Source organism: Uranotaenia lowii, chromosome 1 (assembly GCF_029784155.1).
Source record: "Uranotaenia lowii strain MFRU-FL chromosome 1, ASM2978415v1, whole genome shotgun sequence".
In the NCBI taxonomy this organism is placed as follows: domain Eukaryota; kingdom Metazoa; phylum Arthropoda; class Insecta; order Diptera; family Culicidae; genus Uranotaenia; species Uranotaenia lowii.
Window position 1 is genome coordinate 74,139,818 of NC_073691.1, and position 25,458 is coordinate 74,165,275.

Below are 25,458 nucleotides of genomic sequence, written 5' to 3' on the forward strand. Positions count from 1 at the left end.
TATTTTTTTCTATTTGTATAGTTTTCATATTGAATTATGAGAATTATTCCGAGGCAGTGATTGCCGTGTAAATTAATTATTCAAAAGGATTCCAACGCATTTGAAGCGCACTACAATTGAATTATTTGAATAAATTTGGAATCAGTGTCTTCTTCAGGTATTATTGCGTATTCAGAGAAAAATTGGATTCACGCAACGGTAGTTAGACCCGAAATTTGACAACCGTAATTTGACAGCTCGATTGATGGGCTGCATTTTTGTCAGTGTAACCGAGTAACACTGAAGAAAATAATCATCTTATATCTGAGGCATTTTTTATGGTGGTGTTTTTTGTTGTCCTTTGATAAAGAGTAGCATATGCGAATAAAAAGGTAGGTAGAAGAGAAATATGATTTTGCAAATTAAAAATCAAAATCGCTTTCATGTATGGCGCTTTTGAGAGCAGAAATGGAAATAAGCATGCGTCTCCTAATACAATGGCCCATTGTTTGTTTGGGTACTATTTTTTGGGACTGGAAAAAGTAGAGCTTGCCAAAATTTACAACAACAACAATCGGAAATTGGGTTAGCAAGTTTGAACTCAACGGAACGGTTAACAGATGCAACAGGGAAAAAATCTTTTTAAAATTTTCCGAAACAGAGCGGAAGTGGATCGTTCAACAATTCCAACAACAACAACGATTGCTCCATCGGAAAATTCATTTTCATTAGAAGTAGTCAATGAAAATCCCGATTGAACAAATGTTGATCACATTTGATCCCATTTTATTATTTTTATATTTTTTACTTCCGTTGTATGTTGTTCGGTAGAAATTAAGTAGCCAAATGTTTTCAAATTGTTTGTTTAATTAAATAAATGTTTCTAAAATATCAATGGTTTTCTTTAAATAAAAGATATTGAAAAAAAATCTGAAAAATGTTTTGGGTTGGTTTAGGCATCTATTTTTTTAAATCAGTGGTTGTTTCAGTTGTTTTATCACGAAAATAGGTAATAAAAAAAAACATTTCATGTTAATTGTTAAAGAGTAGTTTTTGAAATATATTTTGTTCTTCAACTATAAGAGTTAATATTTTTATAACTCAATTTGTTACGGAATGGTAAATATATAAGGCTGAAGTCAACTTTTCTACTGCAAATTAATGGAATTTGATTTTTTTTTATGTGATTTTGATGTGATGCTTGTTCCGTCACGTTTCTTGACGTGTCACTCTTATTATACCATCCGCTTTAAAGTTAGAAAATAAATCCCTTAGTAGGGGAGAGTGGGGTATCGTGGACCATGGGGAAACGTGGGCCACTTTTAATATCTGAGATGTGTGTTGAGATAAAAATCTCAAACCAACTGTCATCGTCGTCGCTTTGCGTGAGCATATATTCCTATATGTTGTTGACTGAAATACGCATCATATGCTTCTTTTATTTATCAAGCTAAAAAAAGTTAGAAAAATTTACTTACATAATTAAAAAAACACCCGCTAATTTCATCGATGGGGAACCTAAAGTGCATAACAAAAATCTGCTCATATGCTTATGACCTCAGTTTTGTCATGATCTTTTACGTTGAAAAGGAATTTATGATGAAACATCAATAAGTCACCCAAACGCAACCAATTGGCAAATCATAGCTTGTGGGGAATCGTGGGCCACACATCTTGAATCACCTATATTTTTATGTTTTTCTACACATTCAGAACTTAAAATACGTTTTTCCTATCTGCAAAGTTTTCTTATGCCAAATGAAGAGTTATGAAAAATATTTTGTCCATCCTATATGAGAAATTTTGCCAAAACGTTCGCGAGCCAGGTTTTGGAATCTATGCGAACATTCACAACTCTCTTTTTTATTTCATCTTCTGAAATTGCTTAAAAATAACGAAATGAATTATCAAATCACAGTTTTGGGTCAACTCATAAACTTTGCATGTTATTTGGTCGATTTGGATTTGGTGGCCCACGATTCCCCACCATTTTTCAAAATCCAAAAAATATTGCTTTTTTTCAAACAGTCAGAATTTGGGGAAAATAACTTTTTAAAAATTCTGAAAAAATACCCTTTGATACCTTGAAAATGTAGAAAACCATACCATTTTTTATTTTCATTTTATCTTTTATAATAAAGAAGTTATGGAGCAACGAAAAAAAGTGGCCCATCATTCCCCACTCTCCCATACTATAATTTTTATAAATAAAGAAATAGATTGGTTCCCGTTTTGTTTTTCAAATCAATGATTCGATATATTTCTTTTCTAAATAAATGTGAAAAATCATTTAAGAATTGGTAAAATGCATTGAAAACGGATTTAAATGTCACTGCATCATTCATAATTGACTTTTAAACAATGGTTTTTTTTGCCCGCAAAAACTCATAAATATAATCTGAATTGTTTGTTTCAGTGCAACAGCTTTGACGTCTTGCGGTAGTTTTTCTTCTTCTTTCGGAAGAGTTGCAAAAATCCAACTTTTCTCTGTAGGAGCAATACATACAATAATACTGAGAGTCCATTCAAATTTTACGTAACACGTTGAGGGGGGAGGGTGTAGTAGCTTGTTACGCTTTGTGAACTTTGGATAGAAAATCTGATAAGAATGTGTTACGTAGAGGGAAAAGAGAGTTGAAAATTATCAAAAATTGTGTTACGTTATATTTGAACAATCCCTGATCAATAAAATTAGGCAAATATTAAGTCCATCAAGTGACTCGAAAAAATATGAAAATAAAGTGGATAGCCAGGCATTTGTGCGCCAATAGAAGAAAGCATTATAGGTGGCAATATATTGATGAAAAAAGAAACTTACCACAGAAAGAATCTAGAAAAAAAAGGCAACATCGCTAGAACTATCTTCCCAAAAGTATAGCTCAGTAGGCCCATGAATTGTTACGTTTTTGCTCGTTTGAAGGGTGAGTGTATAAACACACTCTCAAACCACATGAAAATTCTGTTTCTTAGTTTCTCATGCATAAGTAGCTGGTGCAGAGCAAAGGCGTTACAATTCATAGAAGTTTTTTCGTCAACACTGTTATTATTGGTGTTGTTGTTGTTGTTGATTTATTTGTCTCGTGGCGTACAGGTTAACCTTTTTAAAATTGCCACTATCGGGGTAATTTGGTTTACATGATTTTATACATTTTATCATCCTACCAGTTTAACTTTCAAACTTATCTTATTTAATCCGAATACAAATTAAATTAATTACGGTTCCAAAGCAGAAATTCAACAAGAAATTCAATTGACACCACTGCTGGGTGCCTAGCGAAGTATTGCAAGACCACTTTTCATGCCATACTTCGTGGGGCACAAGCAGTGGTGTCAATTGAATTCATGGTTTATCAATCCAAAAAGACATACATCTGTTAAACAGCTAATAACTTTTTTGTCTAAAAAGATACGAAGTTATGATATTCGACAAAGTTGTTCAGTGGAAAATTTTCTTGAAGGAATTTATAAATTGGCACAAAAACCATTAGCAGGCTTGGTTCCACAGAGGAAACAAACATGATGTTGATTTTTCAGTACAAAATATTCAATTTTCCCATACAAACCTAAAAGTTCAAATTTACTCATGTAAACGTTACTTAAAATTCTGCAAAAAATCATGGATGAGTTTTGGACCAAAAAGAAGCTTTTAAGACCCCAGAGTTTGAGTAATTCAAATGACCCCAAATCGACTCAGTCTAATGATCAGGTTCTGCAAACGTTGCCCTCGTGATGACAGTAGCTTGTTGGAAAGTGTTGACGGGTTTCCTGTTGTAATAAGCTTGGGTATAAATAAACAAGAACGATGGGCGTACAGGTTGTCCAAAGGTTTTTTGAAGGTGACTAACATGTGCGAAACTATCCAAGTCATAGACGAAGCATACGTTGCAGTTGAAAGCCACACGAAGCCTGTTGAAACTTGTGGCACTTGGGTTCATATGTAAAAGATTGCCAAACAGGAACTGGTGTAGGATTAACGCTTTAAACAGATTCAATCGGGTGTTACGAGGAGCCAATATAGCGCTGCTTCGCAATAAACGAAGTCTTGCGTACACCTTACCACATTGTTGGTTGATAAACTTGTCCCACTGAAGATCGGGTTGGAACACTAAACAAAGATTCTGTGCACTTTCCGTCCAGTTGATAACCTGATCACCTATAGTGATGGCTTCTACTGGGTCACGTCTCGTCGTCTTTCGTTGAGAAAAAGCGCTTTACTTTTTGGAGGATTGGCAAGAAGTTGGTTCTAATCGATATATTTCAGATCTTCGTTGACCATGGAGATGATCAAACGCCCGCAAGGACCTGAACGGCCAATATGCAGCTGAACATCGTCAGCGGAGAGCTGGATTGAGCAATGTTTAAGAACACACGTAGGTCGTTCACATGACAGTAACAAAGAAGCGTCGTATCTTGACTACTGATATCCACAGAAAACCGTTTGAGATCATCCTTCTGTAGAGATCCATAGTATATAATAATAAAACATAAATTTGATTCCTCTATTATTCAATAATCATAAGCTTGCCAGATTGCCCGGTTTTATCCGGGTTTGCCCGGATATTTGATGCAAAATTTCGAGAAAGTCCGGTCCGGCCCGGTTGCCCGGATATCGTGAAAAAAGTCCGGATATTGCCCGGATTTTTTCACAATTTTTCCAAAAAACCCAAAAAAAAAATCAAAGTTTTTGAGTAAGTTTCAGCAAAATCGATTAACGGTATGGACATTTTCAACGGTTGTTTCAAATAATTTCGCTGATTTACTTTTATAAACCTTTAAATATTTAAGTGTTCCAAAAAGTTTTTGGAAGTCTGGAATTACATTAATAAAATATTAATTTAATTTTTTTTGCATTTGTCCTTTGCTGTTATATATAATAACACCTAAATTTTGCCCGGTTATTGCCCGGTTTTTGGATTTGAAAAATTGAAATTCATGCCCGGATTTTGCCAGGTTTTTTTGAAAAAATGCCCGGAATTGCTAGGCCCGGATGGGAGTGGAAAAAATTCTGGCAACCTTAATAATCATATACCATTGACATTTTATCAGTGTAAGCACTTTTGAGACAAAGAAAAGAGACAATAAAGCGAACTTTCTCTGCCTTTCTGATGAATTTATGAATTCGTTTGAGAAAAAAAGAGAGGAATGAATAGATCAAACTTCATGAGCAAAAGAGATCACGAGATGGCAATTCAGTCTATTAACCAATCTTAAATCGAACGGTCGGGTTAATGTGAATAGTGAAAAGTGTTAAAATGAAACTTAAAAAAAGCAGAGGTCACGACACCTTCCAAGTAGGATGCCATGAGAGTTACAGTCGAATTAGAATAATTAAACTGCGTGCTAAGCTCGTAACAGAGTTTGTCATGTAGAATAGTGTCAAATGCCTGAAATGAAAAATCAAGTAAATCATGTGAACTGCGGTGTAGCTGAATATCGCAAGATGAACTCTGAGCTTTTCCTCCCAAAGTCGATCCACAGTAGTCGTCATTCCGTTTGGCTCTGGAGTCGGCAATTAGGTAAAGCTGGCAGCAGACCGTCGCTCGAACAACCTTCTCCAACGTGCCAGAATGCCCTTCCAGCAGTTGAATGCGAGCTCACGCATGCTGACCGCAGCGTAACTCCACACCACGAGAATAACCCTCTTGGTAATCAGCTGCATCTTATCTCCGCTCCTGGCTAAACCAGCAGCTAGACTGGGTTTCCTTCCGGACGTCGGACGTGACGGCTTCGAGAGTTTTTTTTTAGTTGGTAACCACAGGTGTTAAATCCCGGTTTACGGATTGTATTCCAAGGCACGGCGAGCCACCGCGTCCCGCCAGTTTGCTACTCTGGGTCCATGGGTACAATGGGAAGACTCATGATGTACTCCGTGTATACCCCCTACTCCTTAAACTCCACCTGGGGCCACAGACCTGGTTCCCACCTCGAACTGTTTAGTATACTATGCTTCAATAGTGGGAGGTCTATTCGCGCTAGTGCGCTCCAAGGCAATACTCATTAACGAGACCACTTTCAGAAAAACCTCTCATCCTTACGACTCGACGCCTGAACTCTCCTCTAACGACTTGAGAACCGACATCTCCTCGCAATGACTCGAGATTCCCACACAAACCTCTCCTCTTCGCGACTTGGGGCCTGATCTCTCCTCTAACGACTTGAGATCCGACCCCTCCTCGCATCGACTCGAGGTTTATCTCTCCTCTGCACGATTCAAGGCCCGATCTCTCCTCTAACGACTTGAAATCTGACCTCTCCTCGTAATGACTCGAGGTGACCACTTGTACCCCTCCTCTTGTTGGTAAGGGGCCTGGTCCCTCCTCTTACGACTCGAGACCCGACCCCTTATCATAAAGACTCGGGGTTTACCACGCAAACCTCTCTGCCTGAAGATTTGAAGCCTGACCTCTCCTCTAACGACTCGATGACCGACCTCTTATCTTCAGGGTTCGAGGTTTGCCACCTTGCCCGTCGTGTGCCTGATCGAGAGCAGCTTATTCTAGACTCGCGCCTGTCACGGCACACGCGCGGGATTTAACGCAACGACTCAGATGATTCCCGACGAAGACGTCATCCTACACCGACTCGAATGGCTCGCCCGGCGTCGAGAGCCACTCTACCCGTGGGTATTCCCCGAACGTGGAATAACCCTTTCCCAACGATTTCCACTGCGAAGAAGGTCATGTCTTATCCCCGCAGCTTCTGTCGTTGAGAACCGTTCTACTCAGATACTCCCCGAAGGTGGAGCATCCTACTCACGAACGCGGCGCACCCACGGCATCCGCTACGCAGAAGGTATTGTCTTATCTTTGTAACTTCAAACCGTGGGGTCGGACGCACTCTACTCGACAGCCCCCCGTCGATGGGGTCAGTCTACTCCGACCATTGTCCGGTCTTCTTTATCCCCCTTGGTTGGCAACCCTAGGATTTTTGGCCCGCGGATTTTCCTGCCCGTTGTGTGCCAAATCGAGAGCAGCTTATCCTAAACTCGCGCCTGTCACGGCACACATTCGGGACTTGGAACGCTACGACTCGGATGTTTCCCGACGGTGACGACATCCTACACCGACTCGAGAGGCTCGCCCGGCGTCAAGAGCCTCTCTACCCGTGGGTATGATCAGTATGATCGAGAGTAACCCACTCGATCCGTGAACCTCCCCGGACTCAACCTCTAACGAAACCACCGTTCTAGTCTTGCACATTGCGCTGGCTGGCTTTTCTGCGCTGGTCACTGGTAAACTTGCTAACCGCAAGTATTGAGAGTACCCCTCTCACTAGCTCGTTTTTTACTGACGTAACTAGGTCCATAACCTGCTGAAAAAGCTTCAGCCAATTCAGAGTCAATCCTTTATTTTTTTATTATAAAGTCAATTTTTTATTCATTGCTTCAGTAAAGTACTTACATAGCTACACTCTACACTAGCGATTGCTAGTTCCATCAGCGATCGTCAACAGGTGAATTTCCCTATCGTGGGTCAGAGTGAAAACCAAGAAGGGAGAGCTGCAGGTCACGTTTTCGGAGATAGGCACTGAAGAAATAATCTCGATTATTCCGAGTGGCAAACTGAATCAAAATCAGACTCTGATTTTGAATTGCGGCACATTGCGGCAAAATATTCTGCGAGGTTTTCATTTGGAAGAAACGGAATCCCACTTGCAATAAGCTCGTTTCTGTTCACAATACCACCTAATTCAATAGAGATTTCTTCGACCTTCGTAACTAATGCACCTAAAGCTTCTCCGTTGCGATTGAAATGATTCGTGCATTGATTGAGTCAATACGTTCAAAGGTTTGGTAAATTTTTCGTTTATGGTCTGAAGTACGGCTTCCAAAGTCAGAATTTTGGTGGTTCCTTCGGTTTCGCCGTCGGATTGAATTCGCTAGGCATTTGTTTTGGTTACATTGCTGCTGATGGCTAATGATGGTAGAATACGTGAAACCGACATCGTGCAACTTTTCGAAATGCGTTTCACTGTGCGAAGAGGACAGGAAAGAAACGATAAAGCGAGATAGTGCACTTATCGCGTTGTGAACAAATCGTTTTGCTAACAATAGCTGATCATGGCTAGCTCAGAAAATAAAATCATCTTTTAGTTTATAAATAGCTATGGGTAGTTTTTTGGCACTGGATAATGCGCGTGAGATTGCAACTTAAACTCCGAAACACGTTGGTTCGGTTTCCGGGAATATTATCAACAAATGTTCTTCCACAATCGTTATTTAGTTCGCACAAATTCTTTTACTTTTTTTCATGCCCTCTCACCTGAAATACGAAGCACCTTTTGGATTGGTTATATGGACTACCACCACGCAATTTGATTGCACTTATGTTGCCACCACATATTTCGATTTCGGATGCACTAGAGAGGCTAGTCGCTAGGTCGGACTTAATTATTGACTTTATTGGGAACGAAGTAAAATGCCGTGCATTCAATCCAACTAATCGATCTATTCTACCTATATTTAAAAGGGACACTTTCATGTGAGAACTCTCTCGTTATGTTTAATGTTGCGAGAGAGTTACTGTTGTTCTTTTTGGGGTACATGGACAGATATTGGTGTTTTCGAACAAATTGATAACAGTGTCAAGTAAACATAAAGGGCACATATTACAAACAGAAAACAATTTCTAATTCCTGATCGGTGTAGTACCGATCAAAAACATTTCTCGTTCCCAAAAACCCTTTATACTGTGAGTGGTTGATTTGTTACGTTGAATTGATTTCAGTGTGTTTATCGACATTTACACTCGAACGCCCCTCGATATGTCGAAATACATCGACTGTTTCTCTCTCTCGCTTCCCGACTTACACTGGCTCTCGGACCACCTATCATGTTAGTAAAAAACCATGAATATTTCCGTGTTTTCATGAAGGGCGGAAACGCCAGTGAAGGCAAAGTTGCCTCTTGATGATTTCGTTTTAGTTTGGAACATCGGACCAGTAATGGCTGATTTGCAGTCGAAGAATTCGGTCCAGTTCAGAACTTTGGTCCAGTAAAGGCAAAGTTGCCAGTTGAGGACTTCAGTCTAGTTTAGGACTTTGGTCCAGTAGAGGCAAAGTTGCCACTTTAGGAATTCGGTCTAGTTTAGGACTTCTGTCCAGTAGAGGCTAAGTTGCCAGTAGAGGATTTCAGTCCAGAAGAGGCAAAGTTGTCAGACGAGAACTTCGGTCCAGTAAAAGCAGAGTTGCCAGTCTAGGCTTTTGGTCCAGTAAAGGCAAAGTCGAGGACTTCTGTTCAGATTAGGACTTCGGTCCAGTTCAGGATTTCAGTCCAGTTGAGGCTAGGTTGCCAGCAGAGGATTTCGGTACAGTGATGACAAATTTGCCAGTCAAGGACTTTGGTCCATTTTAGGACTTCAGTCCAGTAAAGACAATATTGCCAGCCCAGAACTTCTGTCCAGTGAAGGAAAAGTTGCCAGTAGAGGATTTCGGTCCAGTAAAGGCGAAGTTGCTAGTCAAGGACTTCGGAGCAGTAAATGCAAAATTGCCAGTCGAGAACTTTGGTCCAGTTAAGGACTTCGGTCCAGTAAAGGCAAAATTGCCAGTCGAGGAATTCGATCCAATAAAGACAGGGTTGCTAGTCGGTGACTTCGGTCCAGTGAAGGCAGGGTTGCCAGTCGACGACTTCTATCCAGTAAGAGCGAAGTTGCCAGTCAAGGGATGATGATCAGTAAAGGCATAGTCGGCAGTCGGGAACTTAGGTTCATTCTAAGTAAAATAAAGTTAACTTTAGGAGCTACCAGTCGAGGATGTCGATTCAGTCGAAAAAAAAGTTGCCAGCGCAATAATAAATTCGATTCAGGCAAAAATCGTAAGATCAGCCTTTCTTATCAATAAAGTTCGTCAGCTTCCGACTTCAGGGGAGAATCATCAGCTTATTTCGATTCAGGTTTGGCAAAGTATATCCTCATCATTAAAATTAAGTACTCACGATAAATCACCAGTATTTCGCGAATCTTAGCTAAGAATTCAAGTCCTTGTTTGGAATAGATTGTTGGCTGAAAGATTATGTCTGTGTTGAAATGCTGCAGTTATTTTAAAGTATTCTTTCTATTGAACTTGACCTAGTTGATTCCAAAAACTGGCCCCTTGCATGTGGCGAGTTTCAAATTTCATAAATTTGAAATTCTTCCTGTTAGAATGAATACTTCACCAAAATGCCTTTAATCATTCAATTAAAAATCATTAACCAGCGGTGATAATCTGTTAACACAATTTCATAAATAGTATAACTGAATATCGGTTACCTTTAAAAATGTTGATCAAATACTGATACAGAAGAGATGGTATTAAAGAATATCATTGTATACTTTTCATGTCAAGCTGGATTCCATCTATTTTTCCCGAGTGAAATTTCCACTACTTGTATCCGTTCAATTTGTAATCTAGCTCAATGATTCGTGTCCTAATGTTTACCTTTCTCTTTTTCCCCTTTTCAGGTAAGCTGGTTCGGAATTAAAACCACACCCCCCGATTTCCTTCCGATGTTCGAGTAAATTAACAAACACAACAAAAGAGCAGAGAGAGTTCACTACGGAACAACATCAACAAGGACAACAACGGCAATGTCCAAATCCAGGAATAAATTCGCCACATTGGAATGGGAAAGTTAATGGAAGCGGAAAAAAGTTTTCCCTCCGAAAGTCAACAGCAGGAAGCTCGTTGCAGCATTGAGTCTTTTGCCGACCAAGAAATAGGAACCCGGATGTGACCGCACACCCATTCACACAATCCCTGGCCCTGGATCATGATTAGCAGAGCAATCGGTTGGTGGTTCTGTGGGGCGGAAACGGAAAGGTGAAAAATCTTAGAAGAACGATTCCAATGAGCTGCTGAGCTCAGCAAGCATAACAATTAAGTGTACCTTGGGATTTCGGGAGAGGACGAAAGTCAGTCGTCGTCGAGTCCGTACGATTTCGGTTTAATCCTACTCGGGGTGACTGATACTGGGTGTAAAGGAAAATCCTGTGGGTTTAACTTGTTTGGTTACCAGCTGGCTTGGCTGGATTGTCCCACAACTATTAGTTCGTAGAAAACCCGGAGGCGGAAACATCTATTCTTAAAGGTTTCAGCTAGGTTTTGAAATTAGGTAACACACTTCAGAAATCAAGAGTAGAAAAATGAACCGTCTTTGACGATCGTCGGGTAGAAATAGAAGGAAACTTTGAAGGAAAGGCTTAGTAAAGGTCCGCAATGATCCGTGTCTCTATCAATCGCCATAGATTTCCATTAGCCTCAATCAAAGTTAGAATAACAAAATTAATTCGATGTCTCAATGTGTTCGTGTGCACTTAAGCGAAGCTAGAAAGTCTAACTAACCGGTGACAGTTTTGAGATCCGTCGTCGTATCCCACTCGCTTCTCTTCTGTTAAGTTACGCGAATTCTCGAATGGCATCACGGCAGTCGCGAGTAGGGCACTGTCGGCAACAGAATTCGTCCGTCGTCAACGGAGCAACAACAACAGCAGCAACGGGAACATCGAGAACTACGAAAACAGCATCAACCACAACCTACGGCAGAAACGATTGCAGGTTTCAGCAGGATCGAGATCGTCGTCAGCGTCGTCGTCTTGATCGATCACTACTACTACTCTAGCAGCAATGAAACCGTTGAGCCCACTTAGGGCAGCCATACTAGCCCTCGTCATGGCACTCGCTGAGTCGGCTGGAGGTAAGAATTCATTTTTCTATCCTGAATACGAACTGTAAAATTGAAAAAAAAAACGTTGTATAGTTATAGATCACTTTTATTATACAACATTTTCGTAAGAGGAACTACTTCTAATATTTTGTGAATATTTATGAATCATCAATTTACCCAAAATATTGAGCATGAGCTTGCTATCAACTACGGTCCCCCAATGGCCCCATCTGATTAATAACATAATTTTTGCACCCCGTGATAGGTTTGAAATAATCAATATTGCACAATGAACCAAATAAGAGATTGCTGGGAACAACCAATGCAATCCCACTGAACAGTTTTGAGGATCCCTTCTTTCAAATGAACAAATAACGACGCCGGCCAAGTCCGTGAAGTCGATAAAGGAAGAGAAGTGCAGGCAGCTAATGTGATGATCTGCTTTACGGGTATCGACCGTACACCGCCTCTCTACAAATATCACGCTTATGTTTGGAAGTAAAGGTGATGTGCCATGGAAATCACTTTGGTAAATGATGCTCTCTATAGATGCCTAAGGTTACTATTGAAACTTTTGATTTCAAATTTAACCACACAGACTGGACACTCGATTATGTTTTTTGGCTGCTCGAAAATCAACAAGCAATGTTAAAACTAGAATTTGCATCCATCGATGTTGAAGCCCATTTGGAGTATTACAACAAAAATTTGATAAGACCGATCAGTTCAGACTTGGGGAACATGCTTTTTAATACTCGAATTACTGCTGCGCAATCTCGACAATAGATGGCTTCTAGCCAAACATCTAGCTCTTTGTATCTTTACCGTTTCATTCTCATAAAATTCCTGTTATTGAACACCCTGTATAATAAAGACCGACTTTATAAATAGCTTTTTCCACATCGAAACGCTTTAAGGGAAATTTGAACTTTCATCGTCAAGTAATCGGAAGTTCAAAAGAACAGTCACTTGATAGTTTACTCAGTCTAAAATCGGTTGATCGACTTCTTCTAGTTTAGCCCAACAAAACTTACTCAAAAAATTATACGAATTCGACCTTTAGAATATAACTTACTGAAAAGTGCTAAATGTATTTTGGATTATTTGTAATATATCTCCTTAGTTGATAAAGGTATTTCATATGTTCCACAAAATTGTGTGTTTTATCAATTTTAACAATTTTCTCTAATGTAGAGTAGTTGAGGGAACTCTCTAGAGTTCCTGACGGGGACTCTCTAGAGTTCCTGACGGGGACTCTCTAGAGTTCCTGACGGGGACTCTCTAGAGTTCCTGACGGGGACTCTCTAGAGATCCTGACGGGGACTCTCTAGAGCTCCTGACGGGGACTCTCTAGAGTTCCTGACGGGGACTCTCTAGAGTTCCTGACGGGGACTCTCTAGAGTTCCTGACGGGGACTCTCTAGAGTTCCTGACGGGGACTCTCTAGAGTTCCTGACGGGGACTCTCTAGAGTTCCTGACGGGGACTCTCTAGAGGTCCTGACGGGAACTCTCTAAAGTTCCTGAGGAGACTGTCTAGAGTTCCTGAGGGGACACTCTCTAGAGTTCCTGAGGGGACACTCTCTAGAGTTCCTGAGGGGACACTCTCTAGAGTTCCTGAGGGGACACTCTCTAGAGTTCCTGAGGGGACACTCTCTAGAGTTCCTGAGGGGACACTCTCTAGAGTTCCTGACGGGGACTCTGTAGAGTTTCTGAGGGGACTCTCTAGAGTTCCTGACGGGGACTCTCTAGAGTTCCTGACGGGGACTCTCTGGAGTTCCTGACGGGGACTCTCTAGAGTTCCTGACGGGGACTCTCTAGAGTTCCTGACGGGGACTCTCTAGAGTTCCTGACGGGGACTCTCTAGAGTTCCTGACGGGGACTCTCTAGAGTTCCTGACGGGGACTCTCTAGAGTTCCTAACGGGGACTCTCTAGAGTTCCTGACGGGGACTCTCTAGAGTTCCTGAAGGGACACTCTCTAGAGTTCCTGAAGGAACACTCTCTAGAGTTCCTGAGGGAACACTCTCTAGAGTTCCTGAGGGGACACTCTCTAGAGTTCCTGAGGGGACACTCTCTAGAGTTCCTGAGGGGACACTCTCTAGAGTTCCTGAGGGGACACTCTCTAGAGTTCCTGAGGGGACACTCTCTAGAGTTCCTGAGGGGACACTCTCTAGAGTTCCTGAGGGGACACTCTCTAGAGTTCCTGAGGGGACACTCTCTAGAGTTCCTGAGGGGACACTCTCTAGAGTTCCTGAGGGGACACTCTCTAGAGTTCCTGAGGGGACTCTCTAGAGTTCCTGAGGGGACTCTCTAGAGTTCCTGAGGGGACTCTCTAGAGTTCCTGAGGGGACTCTCTAAAGTTCCTAAGGGGACTCTCTAGAGTTCCTGAGGGGACTCTCTAGAGTTCCTGAGGTGACTCTCAAGAGTTCCTGAGGGGACTCTATAGAGTTCGTGAGGGGACTGTCTAGAGTTCCTGAGGGGACTCTCTAGAGTTCGTGAGGGGACTCTCTAGAGTTCCTGAGGGGACTCTCTAGAGTTCCTGAGGGGACTCTCTAGAGTTCCTGAGGGGACTCTCTAGAGTTCCTGAGGGGACTCTCTAGAGTTCCTGAGGGGACTCTCTAGAGTTCCTGAGGGGACTCTCTAGAGTTCCTGAGGGGACTCTCTAGAGTTCCTGAGGGGACTCTCTAGAGTTCCTGAGGGGACACTCTCTAGAGTTCCTGAGGGGACACTCTCTAGAGTTCCTGAGGGGACACTCTCTAGAGTTCCTGAGGGGACACTCTCTAGAGTTCCTGAGGGGACTCTCTAGAGTTCCTGAGGGGACTCTCTAGAGTTCCTGAGGGGACTCTCTAAAGTTCCTAAGGGGACTCTCTAGAGTTCCTGAGGGGACTCTCTAGAGTTCCTGAGGTGACTCTCAAGAGTTCCTGAGGGGACTCTCTAGAGTTCCTGAGGGGACTCTCTAGAGTTCCTGAGGGGACTCTCTAGAGTTCCTGAGGGGACTCTCTAGAGTTCCTGAGGGGACTCTCTAGAGTTCCTGAGGGGCTCTCTAGAGTTCCTGAGGGGACTCTCTAGAGTTCCTGACGGGGACTCTCTAGAGTTCCTGACGGGGACTCTCTAGAGTTCCTGACGGGGACTCTCTAGAGCTCCTGACGGGGACTCTCTAGAGTTCCTGACGGGGACTCTCTAGAGTTCCTGACGGGGACTCTCTAGAGTTCCTGACGGGGACTCTCTAGAGTTCCTGACGGGGACTCTCTAGAGTTCATGACGGGGACTCTCTAGAGTTCCTGACGGGGACTCTCTAGAGTTCCTGACGGGGACTCTCTAGAGTTCCTGACGGGGACTCTCTAGAGTTCCTGACGGGGACTCTCTAGAGTTCCTGACGGGGACTCTCTAGAGTTCCTGACGGGGACTCTCTAGAGGTCCTGACGGGGACTCTCTAGAGTTCCTGAGGAGACTGTCTAGAGTTCCTGAGGGGACACCCTCTAGAGTTCCTGAGGGGACACTCTCTAGAGTTCCTGAGGGGACACTCTCTAGAGTTCCTGAGGGGACACTCTCTAGAGTTCCTGAGGGTACACTCTCTAGAGTTCCTGAGGGGACACTATCTAGAGTTCCTGAGGGGACACTATCTAGAGTTCCTGAGGGGACACTCTCTAGAGTTCCTGACGGGAACTCTGTAGAGTTCCTGAGGGGACTCTCTAGAGTTCCTGACGGGGACTCTCTAGAGTTCCTGACGGGGACTCTCTGGAGTTCCTGACGGGGACTCTCTAGAGTTCCTGACGGGGACTCTCTAGAGTTCCTGACGGGGACTCTCTAGAGTTCCTGACGGGGACTCTCTAGAGTTCCTGACGGGGACTCTCTAGAGTTCCTGACGGGGACTCTCTAGAGTTCCTGACGGGGACTCTCTAGAGTTCCTAACGGGGACTCTCTAGAGTTCCTGACGGGGACTCTCTAGAGTTCCTGAAGGGACACTCTCTAGAGTTCCTGAAGGGACACTCTCTAGAGTTCCTGAGGGAACACTCTCTAGAGTTCCTGAGGGGACACTCTCTAGAGTTCCTGAGGGGACACTCTCTAGAGTTCCTGAGGGGACACTCTCTAGAGTTCCTGAGGGGACACTCTCTAGAGTTCCTGAGGGGACACTCTCTAGAGTTCCTGAGGGGACACTCTCTAGAGTTCCTGAGGGGACACTCTCTAGAGTTCCTGAGGGGACACTCTCTAGAGTTCCTGAGGGGACACTCTCTAGAGTTCCTGAGGGGACACTCTCTAGAGTTCCTGAGGGGACACTCTCTAGAGTTCCTGAGGGGACTCTCTAGAGTTCCTGAGGGGACTCTCTAGAGTTCCTGAGGGGACTCTCTAGAGTTCCTGAGGGGACTCTCTAGAGTTCCTGAGGGGACTCTCTAGAGTTCTTGAGGGGACTCTCTAGAGTTCCTAAGGGGACTCTCTAGAGTTCCTGAGGGGACTCTCTAGAGTTCCTGAGGGGACTCTCTAGAGTTCCTGAGGGGACTCTCTAGAGTTCGTGAGGAGACTGTCTAGAGTTCCTGAGGGGACTCTTTAGAGTTCCTGAGGGGACTCTCTAGAGTTCCTGAGGGGACTCTCTAGAGTTCCTGAGGGGACTCTCTAGAGTTCCTGAGGGGACTCTCTAGAGTTCCTGAGGGGACTCTCAAGAGTTCCTGAGGGGACTCTCTAGAGTTCCTGAGGGGACTCTCTAGAGTTCCTGAGGGGACTCTCTAGAGTTCCTGAGGGGACTCTCTAGAGTTCCTGAGGGGACTCTCTAGAGTTCCTGAGGGGACTCTCTAGAGTTCCTGAGGGGACTCTCTAGAGTTCCTGAGGGGACTCTCTAGAGTTCCTGAGGGGACTCTCTAGAGTTCCTGAGGGGACTCTCTAGAGTTCCTGAGGGGACACTCTCTAGAGTTCCTGAGGGGACTCTCTCGAGTTCCTGAGGGGACTCTCTCGAGTTCCTGAGGGGACTCTCTCGAGTTCCTGAGGGGACTCTCTCGAGTTCCTGAGGGGACTCTCTCGAGTTCCTGAGGGGACTCTCTCGAGTTCCTGAGGGGACTCTCTCGAGTTCCTGAGGGGACTCTCTCGAGTTCCTGAGGGGACTCTCTCGAGTTCCTGAGGGGACTCTCTCGAGTTCCTGAGGGGACTCTCTCGAGTTCCTGAGGGGACTCTCTCGAGTTCCTGAGGGGACTCTCTCGAGTTCCTGAGGGGACTCTCTCGAGTTCCTGAGGGGACTCTCTCGAGTTCCTGAGGGGACTCTCTCGAGCTCCTGAGGGGACTCTCTCGAGTTCCTGAAGGGACTCTCTCGAGATCCTGAGGGGACTCTCTCGAGTTCCTGAGGGGACTCTCTCGAGTTCCTGAGGGGACACTCTTTAGAGTTCCTGAGGGGACACTCTCTAGAGTTCCTGAGGGGACACTCTCTAGAGTTCCTGAGGGGACACTCTCTAGAGTTCCTGAGGGGACACTCTCTAGAGTTCCTGAGGGGACACTCTCTAGAGTTCCTGAGGGGATACTCTCTGGAGTTCCTGAGGGGACACTCTCTAGAGTTCCTGAGGGGACACTCTCTAGAGTTAATGAGGGGACACTCTCTAGAGTTCCTGAGGGGACACTCTCTAGAGTTCCTGAGGGGACACTCTCTAGAGTTCCTGAGGGGACACTCTCTATAGTTCCTGTGGGGACACTCTCTATAGTTCCTGAGGGAACACTCTCTAGAGTTCCTGAGGGGACACTCTCTAGAGTTCCTGAGGGGACACTCTCTAGAGTTCCTGAGGGGACACTCTCTAGAGTTCCTGTGGGGACACTCTCTAGAGTTCCTGAGGGAACACTCTCTAGAGTTCCTGAGGGGACACTCTCAAGAGTTCCTGAGGGGACACTCTCTAGAGTTCCTGAGGGTACTCTCTAATTCCGAAGCTCCATTTTCCGATGCGCGCGGTGGCTCAAATAGCCTTCATTCGATTTCTCAAAAAAAAAATTATACAAGATAAATCTCATTTGGCTTTAAATTTACAAATCTGAACATGCGTTTTTCTGAAACATTACAAAACTGTAGAGGAATTGAGGGTTAAACTGCCAAAACTGTATATTCTGATGCATGAAGCTATCGTAAGATTTCTCGGAAAAAATCACACCAAATAAGTCTCATTTGTTCCAAAATTTTCCGTTGCGAACGAGAATTTTTCATAATTAATTGAAAAATGTTAGGAAATTGAGGGTAAAAACAGCCATAGCTCCATTTTCCGATGCGTGCGTTGGCTCAAATAGCCTTCTTTCGATTCCTCTAACTTGCTCCACCATTTTCCAGTCCTAACAAGCTTTTTTGAACTATTTTGAAAATGATGATATTATTCTGGGATCAGAAGGAACATTCTTAATAACAATGATTTGTACCGTTAACTGGGGGAACTTTAATCAATGGCGTAATTTTGATCAACATGAAATTTTTGCAGATTTTTTACTTACCTAATGATCCCGCGCCGATCCTCCGGTGCATAGGGCCGTGGTAAAAGACCTCCACTGTTGACGATCCGGAGCCAGCGTCTTCACCTGGTCCCAGTCAAGATTCTCGTCGACAGTTCGGATTTCTGCGGCTAGGCTTCGCCGCCACGAATTTCTGGGTCTGCCTCTTCTTCGATGACCTTCTGGATTCCAATCTAGCGCCTCTCTGCAAATCTCGTTTTCATCTCTTCGCAGCGTGTGCCCAATCCATCTCCACTTACGTTCCCGAATCTCGATTTCTAGCGCCTTTTGATGACACCGGCGATGTAGTTCCTCATTCGAGATCCAGTTGCCAGGCCACCAAGCGCGGATGATATTCCGCAGGCAGCGGTTTACAAATACTTGCAGTTTTCGCGTCGTTACCGCATATGTGCACCAAGTTTCGCACCCGTACAGCAATACGGATTTGACGTTTGAGTTGAAGATTCGGATTTTTGTTCGTAGAGAGATCTGGCGTGACCGCCAGATGTTTCGGAGACTCGCAAACACAAATCGAGCCTTTCTGATCCGTGTTTCGATGTCTTTTCTGGTACCACCATCAGGCGTAATCTGGCTACCAAGATACTGGAAGCACTCCACTTTCTCAACTTGTTGCCCAGCTACCATGAAACTGGAGGGATTTCCTGTGTTGATCTCCATCGACTTGGTCTTTCCGACATTGACTTTGAGACCTGCTGCCTTGGAACTTTCGGTGAGGTCGTCGAGTTTGCTCTGCATATCTGGTTGTGTTTGGGCGAGCAAAACAATATCGTCAGCCAGGTCAAGGTCGTTCAGTTGCTCCATTGTTAAAGGATTCCACGGCAATCCTCGGTTCGGTGCACAGTCAATCGATCCAATCAGAATCTCATCCATTACGATTAGAAAAAGTAGCGGTGATAGAATACATCCTTGTCTCACTCCAGCAGTTACCGGGATTGGTTCGGACAAGACACCGTCGTGCAAGACCTTGCACGAAAATGCCTCATACTGTGCTTCGATGAGATGGACTAGTTTCTCTGGGACCCCTCGTCGCCTTAGAGCCGCCCAGATGTTTTCATGGTTAAGTCGGTCGAATGCTTTTTCGAAATCAACGAACACCAGCAGAAGAGAGTCCTGGAATTCGTTGATTTGTTCCAGTATGATTCGTAGCGTTGTGATGTGGTCCACACATGATCGTCGAGATCGGAATCCAGCTTGTTGCCGTCGGAGTGTAGCGTCTATTTTCTCCTGGATCCTGTTCAGAACCACTTTGCAGAGTACTTTGAGGGTTGTACAGATCAACGTTATGCCTCGCCAGTTACCGCACTCTGTCAGGTCTCCTTTCTTCGGGACCTTTACGAGGATACCCTGCATCCAGTCGGCCGGGAATGTTGCAGTATCCCAGATGTCAGCGAAAAGACGGTGCAACATTTGTGCTGATAGGGCAGGGTCGGCTTTCAGCATTTCAGCAGGGATGCAATCGATCCCAGGTGCTTTGTTGGATTTCATGTTTTTGATTGCCGCTTCTATTTCAGCCAGCGAAGGCGCTTCCGAGTTGACGCCATTTATGCGACTTACTGTTGGCGCTTCGAGCTGCAGATTCTGTTGGCCATCGCTATTCGTGACTCGGAAGAGTTGTTCGAAGTGCTCAGTCCATCGTTTGAGCTGATCTGTTCGATCGGTCAATAACTGACCTGCTCGGTCTTTTAGCGGCATTCTTGCATTAGTCCTTGCACCACTGAGGCGGCGAGAAATGTCATAAAGTAATCGGATATCTCCATTGGCGGCGGCTCTTTCTCCCTCTTCGGCTAGGGAGTTTGTCCAGGCTCTCTTGTCTCGTCTGCAAGCTCGTTTAACTGCCTTTTCCAGCTCCGCATATCGTAAGCGGGCGGCTGCTTTGGCTGACCCGGTACATGCCTGCTCAATTCCGACTTTCGCCTTTCTCCGATCGTCGACCATCCTCCAAGTTTCATCCGACATCCATTCACTCCTTCTTCCACAAACTTTACCGAGAGTACCATGGCTCGTCGTGATAAAGGCATTCTTGATTCCACACCACTGTTCTTCGACTGTTCCGTCTGTCGGCAGCTCCGAGGCCCGGGATTCTAGCTGTTCAACGTATGCCCTTTTCACCTCTGGATTCTCCAATCGGCGGACGTCGTATCGACACCCGACTTTTTCCTCGCGCCGTTGGACACGTGCAACTCTCAGTCGTATCTCGCCAAGGACGAGGTGATGGTCAGATGCAATGTCTGCGCTTCGCTTGTTGCGGACATCAAGAAGGCTCCTTCTCCATTTTCGGCTGATGCAGATGTGGTCAATTTGATTTTCTGTTCGGCCATCTCGGGATACCCAAGTGACCTTATGTGCTGGTCGATGGGGGAAAAGCGATCCACCGATCACCATGTTGTTGTTGCCACAAAATTCTACAAACAGCTCTCCGTTTTCGCTCATTTGTCCTAGGCCATGGCGCCCCATGATGCGCTCAAGGTCCTGATTGTCGGAGCCAATCTTTGCGTTGAAGTCGCCCAAATGGATTTGAATGTCACCCTTCGGAATTTTCTCTACCACGCTGTTCAGTTGACTGTAAAACTGCTCTTTCTCCTGCAAGTCGGCAACGTCAGTTGGCGCATAACACTGGACCATTGTAAGGTTTCTAACCCGTGTTCTAAATCTGGCTACGATTATTCTTTCGTTTATCGGTTCCCATCTAATGAGGGCCGCGTAGGCCTGCGGGCTTAACAGGAAACCAACTCCTCGTTCCCGAGTAGCATGTTCTCCTCGTATGCCAGAGTAAAGCAGGACTTGCCCGGATTGTGTCTTGTGTTCTCCAGTATTAGGCCAACGGACTTCGCTCAGTCCCAGAATTTCAAGCTTGAGGCGGCTAGCCTCTCTAGCAAGTTGTTCCAGTTTGCCTTGTTGGGCAAGGGTTAAAACATTCCAAGTTCCAATTCGTGTCCGTGTTTTCATGCTAAAAGTCGTCGCCAAAGTTCCAGGTCGGTCATTTCTTTCGGATTCCGTAACAATTTCAAATCGGGAGCAGTAGGTTGTTAGCCTAAAGTCCCTATCCCGCGATGGGGCTGCCATCTTGGACTTAGCTGGCGGGAGCCGCATTTCATAAATTCAGCCGCTTGCTGCAAGACAGACGCTGTTTGAGCCGCCCCTGATCTGGAGAACAGACGCTCGGTTGTTGTTGCACGCCGCCCCTGACCTGGGGAACAGACGCGTGCGGCCACCTTCTCAGTCTGCATGCGACCAAAGCATCCACCGGGGTTGGGTACCCGATCTCCGCTTAGGTTACTCGCACCCCAGCCGGCACCGCGGGGAGGTAGAGATAGGAGTTGTGAATAAGAGGTGATATGACCACTATGGGGTCTCGTGTTGCACATTATCCACCGTTTACCAGCCATCATTAACTAAATCTGAAGTTGAAAAAACTGAAAACTGTTTTCTATGTTTGAAAGCCTATAAATAGGCTATATTTGGTTTGTAGCTGGATATTTATTTTTATCTTACTGAAAATGTAGTTTTAAAAATTTAAAATATCTGTTTTTTTTTTTGAAGACTCACAAACAAAGTATCAAACAAAGTAACAAGTATCATTTTCTCTTTCAATAAGTCAAAGTTTTCTTGTTCATTCATTTTGATAGAAACCTCTATCATCAAGCTTATTCTATGTTACCAAATACAACTTTATTACTTGGCATGATTTTATTTTAAAGCTTCTTGTCAACTTTTTTTTTATGTGGATGTGTTGAAAAACGCTTTTGGTTTTAAGGATTTCTCAAGAGGGGTTAAAATTTTTCCAGATGGAAACTTTATCAGTGCTCGAGTAATGCTTCAAAATCCACTCCATAACATCTCCAGACAATTACCATAAATTTCGGTATCCCACTGAAAGATCTACATAAGTCTCGGGGTACCATTACAATCATAATTCACTCGTCGCCGACGACGCCGCGATGCCTCCATTTTGTTAGCTACCCAAATCCCTTTCCCCACCGTTTTAATGGCAAATATGGAGGACCACTACAGCGCGCTTTTCAAAGTCTCAACTTGTTAAGACCGAAAACCATCAACAAAACGGCCAGTCAGGGTGCCATCATCGGGCATGTAGCACAATTAGCGAGTGGCGCCCTCAAGACGTCAGCAGCCATATGCATTAGAGAGCTACGTGTGTTTTACGACGACATTCGACCCCTCCCCTCCCCTTCTTTTCTGACTTTATTCAATGTTGTTCGGAGATCGAAAAACTACTCCTTAATCCCATAAATGCGGTGAGAAGGGGGTGTCTGGGTCAAAATTTTACATCCCGAGTACTTGACTTGGTGAAGCTATCCCTCCTGAGGGGGTTAAGATCTTCTCTCAAAGGGGAAACATTTTGCCCGGCTGCTGCCATCTTGAGATGGGTTTTAGAGTTTACATCTGAAGAGTCGTCCAAACGGTCAAAAGCTGATGTTCAAGTATGCATCTTACGGTATCATCATCATTAACCTCAATCAGGCTCTCGGGAGAAAGTTCTTCATGAAAGACTCGGGGTCTCGGTTTCTGGCTTGACTTGGTTGGTCTCCGAACGAACAAAACCGGTGGCCTGTTAATTATAACATCCATCATCCGAGACCAGCAGCAGCCGTCATCATGAATGGGGTGAGTTTTTGATGGGTGGGTGGTCGGGGTGAAAGACGTCCTGAGGACTCATCTTTCCCGGAGCCCAACTGCTGCTAAGATGTTGGAAGCGCATTACGGTTAGATAAGCTTATCAATGATATAAGAGCAGACAAGTACACCTTCCCCGCATAGGAACTGGAGCTCATGTGAACTGGACTGACTTGTGGTGGACCCCACTTACTTGCCCCCCTTTTTCTGGTCCAGTCCTGAATGGTTGAAGACCCTGGCTAATCTTTGACAACGACACACAGCTGGGGACGTCTAAGTTTGTTCAGCTCCGGCTAATGTGGTATCATACCTCCATATCGCTGCATATCATTAAAGTCAAGCTCTCTCACACAATGCACAGTTGATTGAAGCCACACGGAATTGTGGGAGAAATGTAAGCAAGAAGAAAGTTCGAAAAAAAAAACAAAATTTGAAATTTAAATTCCGTTTACTTTACAAAAATTCCAATCTGAAAGCGATCATATTCGTTGGTATTTACTTTAAAATCAGATCAATATTACCAAATCTTCTACTTGAATTGACACACTGTTACAAGCCCCAGGGTCATCAGAAGTCAAAAGGCGTGAGAGAAAGATGACGACGATGACGACTAAGTCTACTTCTAAGAGTGGGGAATGGGAATAACATACGGTTCTTAGTCACATTTACACGCCATTTAATACGGATCACCAGACCAGTTATCCTGGCGCGGCGTGAGCTTCAACCACAATCTGCTGCTGCTTTTGCTGCTGTAGATCAGCTGAGAGTAGATTTCATGCGAACAGAATGGTGGAGATAGGAAAACGTTTACATGATTCTACTGATATAGGAATATGATTTTAAAAATTTGATTCGACATCCCACGTAAATTTCAAGAAAATTTTATTTAAGTTTCTACTTTTTGTTAGGTGTTTACCTATTTATTCAATATTCAAATAATATTATCTATCATTTTGTTGCACAAAGTGATTTAGTTATAAAAAGTACTTGAACACCTCAATTACCCAAATACATGGCGACCGTCACACGTTGGAAAACTAAATCAGAAATGTATGTTCGTAGTCTCAAATTTCAAATTTTTATGATAATTTTCAAATATTAAAAAATATTAAACAATGGGTTGGTTTCGAATAGTTGGTACTATTCTTTAATGAAGAGTCTTAATGTAACTGAAATTACAAAACTCTCAGATTCAGAATGCATTTTCTACCTAAAATCTAAAGATGTATTTTTTTTGGGTGGCTGGAAAACTTTAACTGATGACTTTGAAAAATGCTTGCTTCCTGAATTCGATATTTTGTCAGATTTTGTCTATCACCTCTATTTTCGATTGGATATGGCGAAAAATTAATCAATCTGAAGTGATATCAATCATTTCCCGATTTTATCCAGGTTTGCCCGTGTATTTGATATAAAAATTTTGAACAGTCCGGCCCGGCCAAGTTGCTCGGATTTCATCAAAAAATGCCCGGATTTTGCCCGGATTTTACACTTTATTTGGAAAATAAAACAAACAAAAAATTAAATTGTGCTATAATTTTTTTTAACTAAGCCACCAAAACATAAATTTTTAAGCAGACTTTGCAAAAATAATCATAAAAGGGTTTTTCAAAGACCAAAATACGATTTCAAATTTGTTTTAGAATTTTTATGGCAAAGTTTTTTTTTTTCATTTCTTTTATCTTGAATTTTGTTGAGTTATTTCTGGATTATGACAAAATTTGCCCGGATATTGCCAGGATTTTGGTCTCGATTGAAAAATTAAATGCCCGGGTTTTGCCAGGCTTTTTTTTTATAGAAAATTGCTCGGATTGTCCAATCCGGATAGGTGTTGAAAAAATTCTGGAAACCTTATTTTAATCTATTTAGCAACAATGTTTTAAACTGCAAAGCGTTTTGGCTTGAGCTTTTAAAATATCCACGATGAAAATGGAAGTCTTCAACTTTTACAAAACTGTCAAAACTAGAATTCTCAAAACTAGGGTCTTTGGAAAAATTGATTTATTATTTTTATTATTTAAAGCATTGTAATTATTATTTTTCGATACTCCCCCAAATTAGTCGTCATCAGTTTTCAGATTTATGCACCTCAAAAAAAAAAAGAATTAAGTTTCTTTGTTTAATAATTGTGAATGTGTTTTTTGAGTTCTGAAGATGAATTTGATCTGTAAGGAAGAATGAAGATTCTTGATCCCAGGATAACTTGATAACTGAGCTTTATTTTGTAACTTGAATCGCTGACAAAATCTGCAAATGATACTACATGTCGATTAAAGTTGAAAGATTGCCCTCTATAATGAATATACTTTTGTTTTGCTATATTTGCAACTTCCAATAATATTTCACAATGAAAACAAGGGCTTGTGATATAGCTCAGTTGGCAAGTCTGTTGTCTCCTGAGCCGATGTCCGCGAGTTCGAGCCCAAGAGTAAACATCGAACACAGTTGTACCGGATAAGTTTTTCAATAACGATCCGCCAACTGTAACGTTGATAAAGTCGCGAATGCCATAAAGATGGTAAAACGACTATAATCGAAACAAAAAAAAAAAAAAAAAAACAATGAAAACATGAAATTTTAAAAAGAAATCACCCAAAAAGTGTCATTAAACTACAAAATAGTAACTTGAAATTTTCAATGAAGTTGTGTAGTTTTACAATTGTCGAAACTCTTTCATACAAAGATGAACTCAAAACTCGCTTCAAAAAAGTTCAACGAATATAGTTTTTTGAGGTGAGTG

The 25,458-nt window shown here is 43.3% G+C and overlaps 1 protein-coding gene across 10 annotated transcripts in view; it reads left to right on the top strand.

The window, feature by feature from the left end:
• The window catches only part of LOC129739173 (disintegrin and metalloproteinase domain-containing protein unc-71), a 1,315,240-nt gene that overhangs the window by 389,905 nt on the left and 899,877 nt on the right, over positions 1-25,458 (top strand). For all 10 annotated transcript variants that reach the window (XM_055730592.1, XM_055730589.1, XM_055730594.1 and 7 more), the window contains exon 2: positions 10,419-11,650. In XM_055730592.1, the coding sequence (XP_055586567.1) occupies positions 11,581-11,650 (70 nt within the window). In that variant the 5' untranslated portion in view covers positions 10,419-11,580. The remainder of the gene's footprint in view (positions 1-10,418; positions 11,651-25,458) is intronic.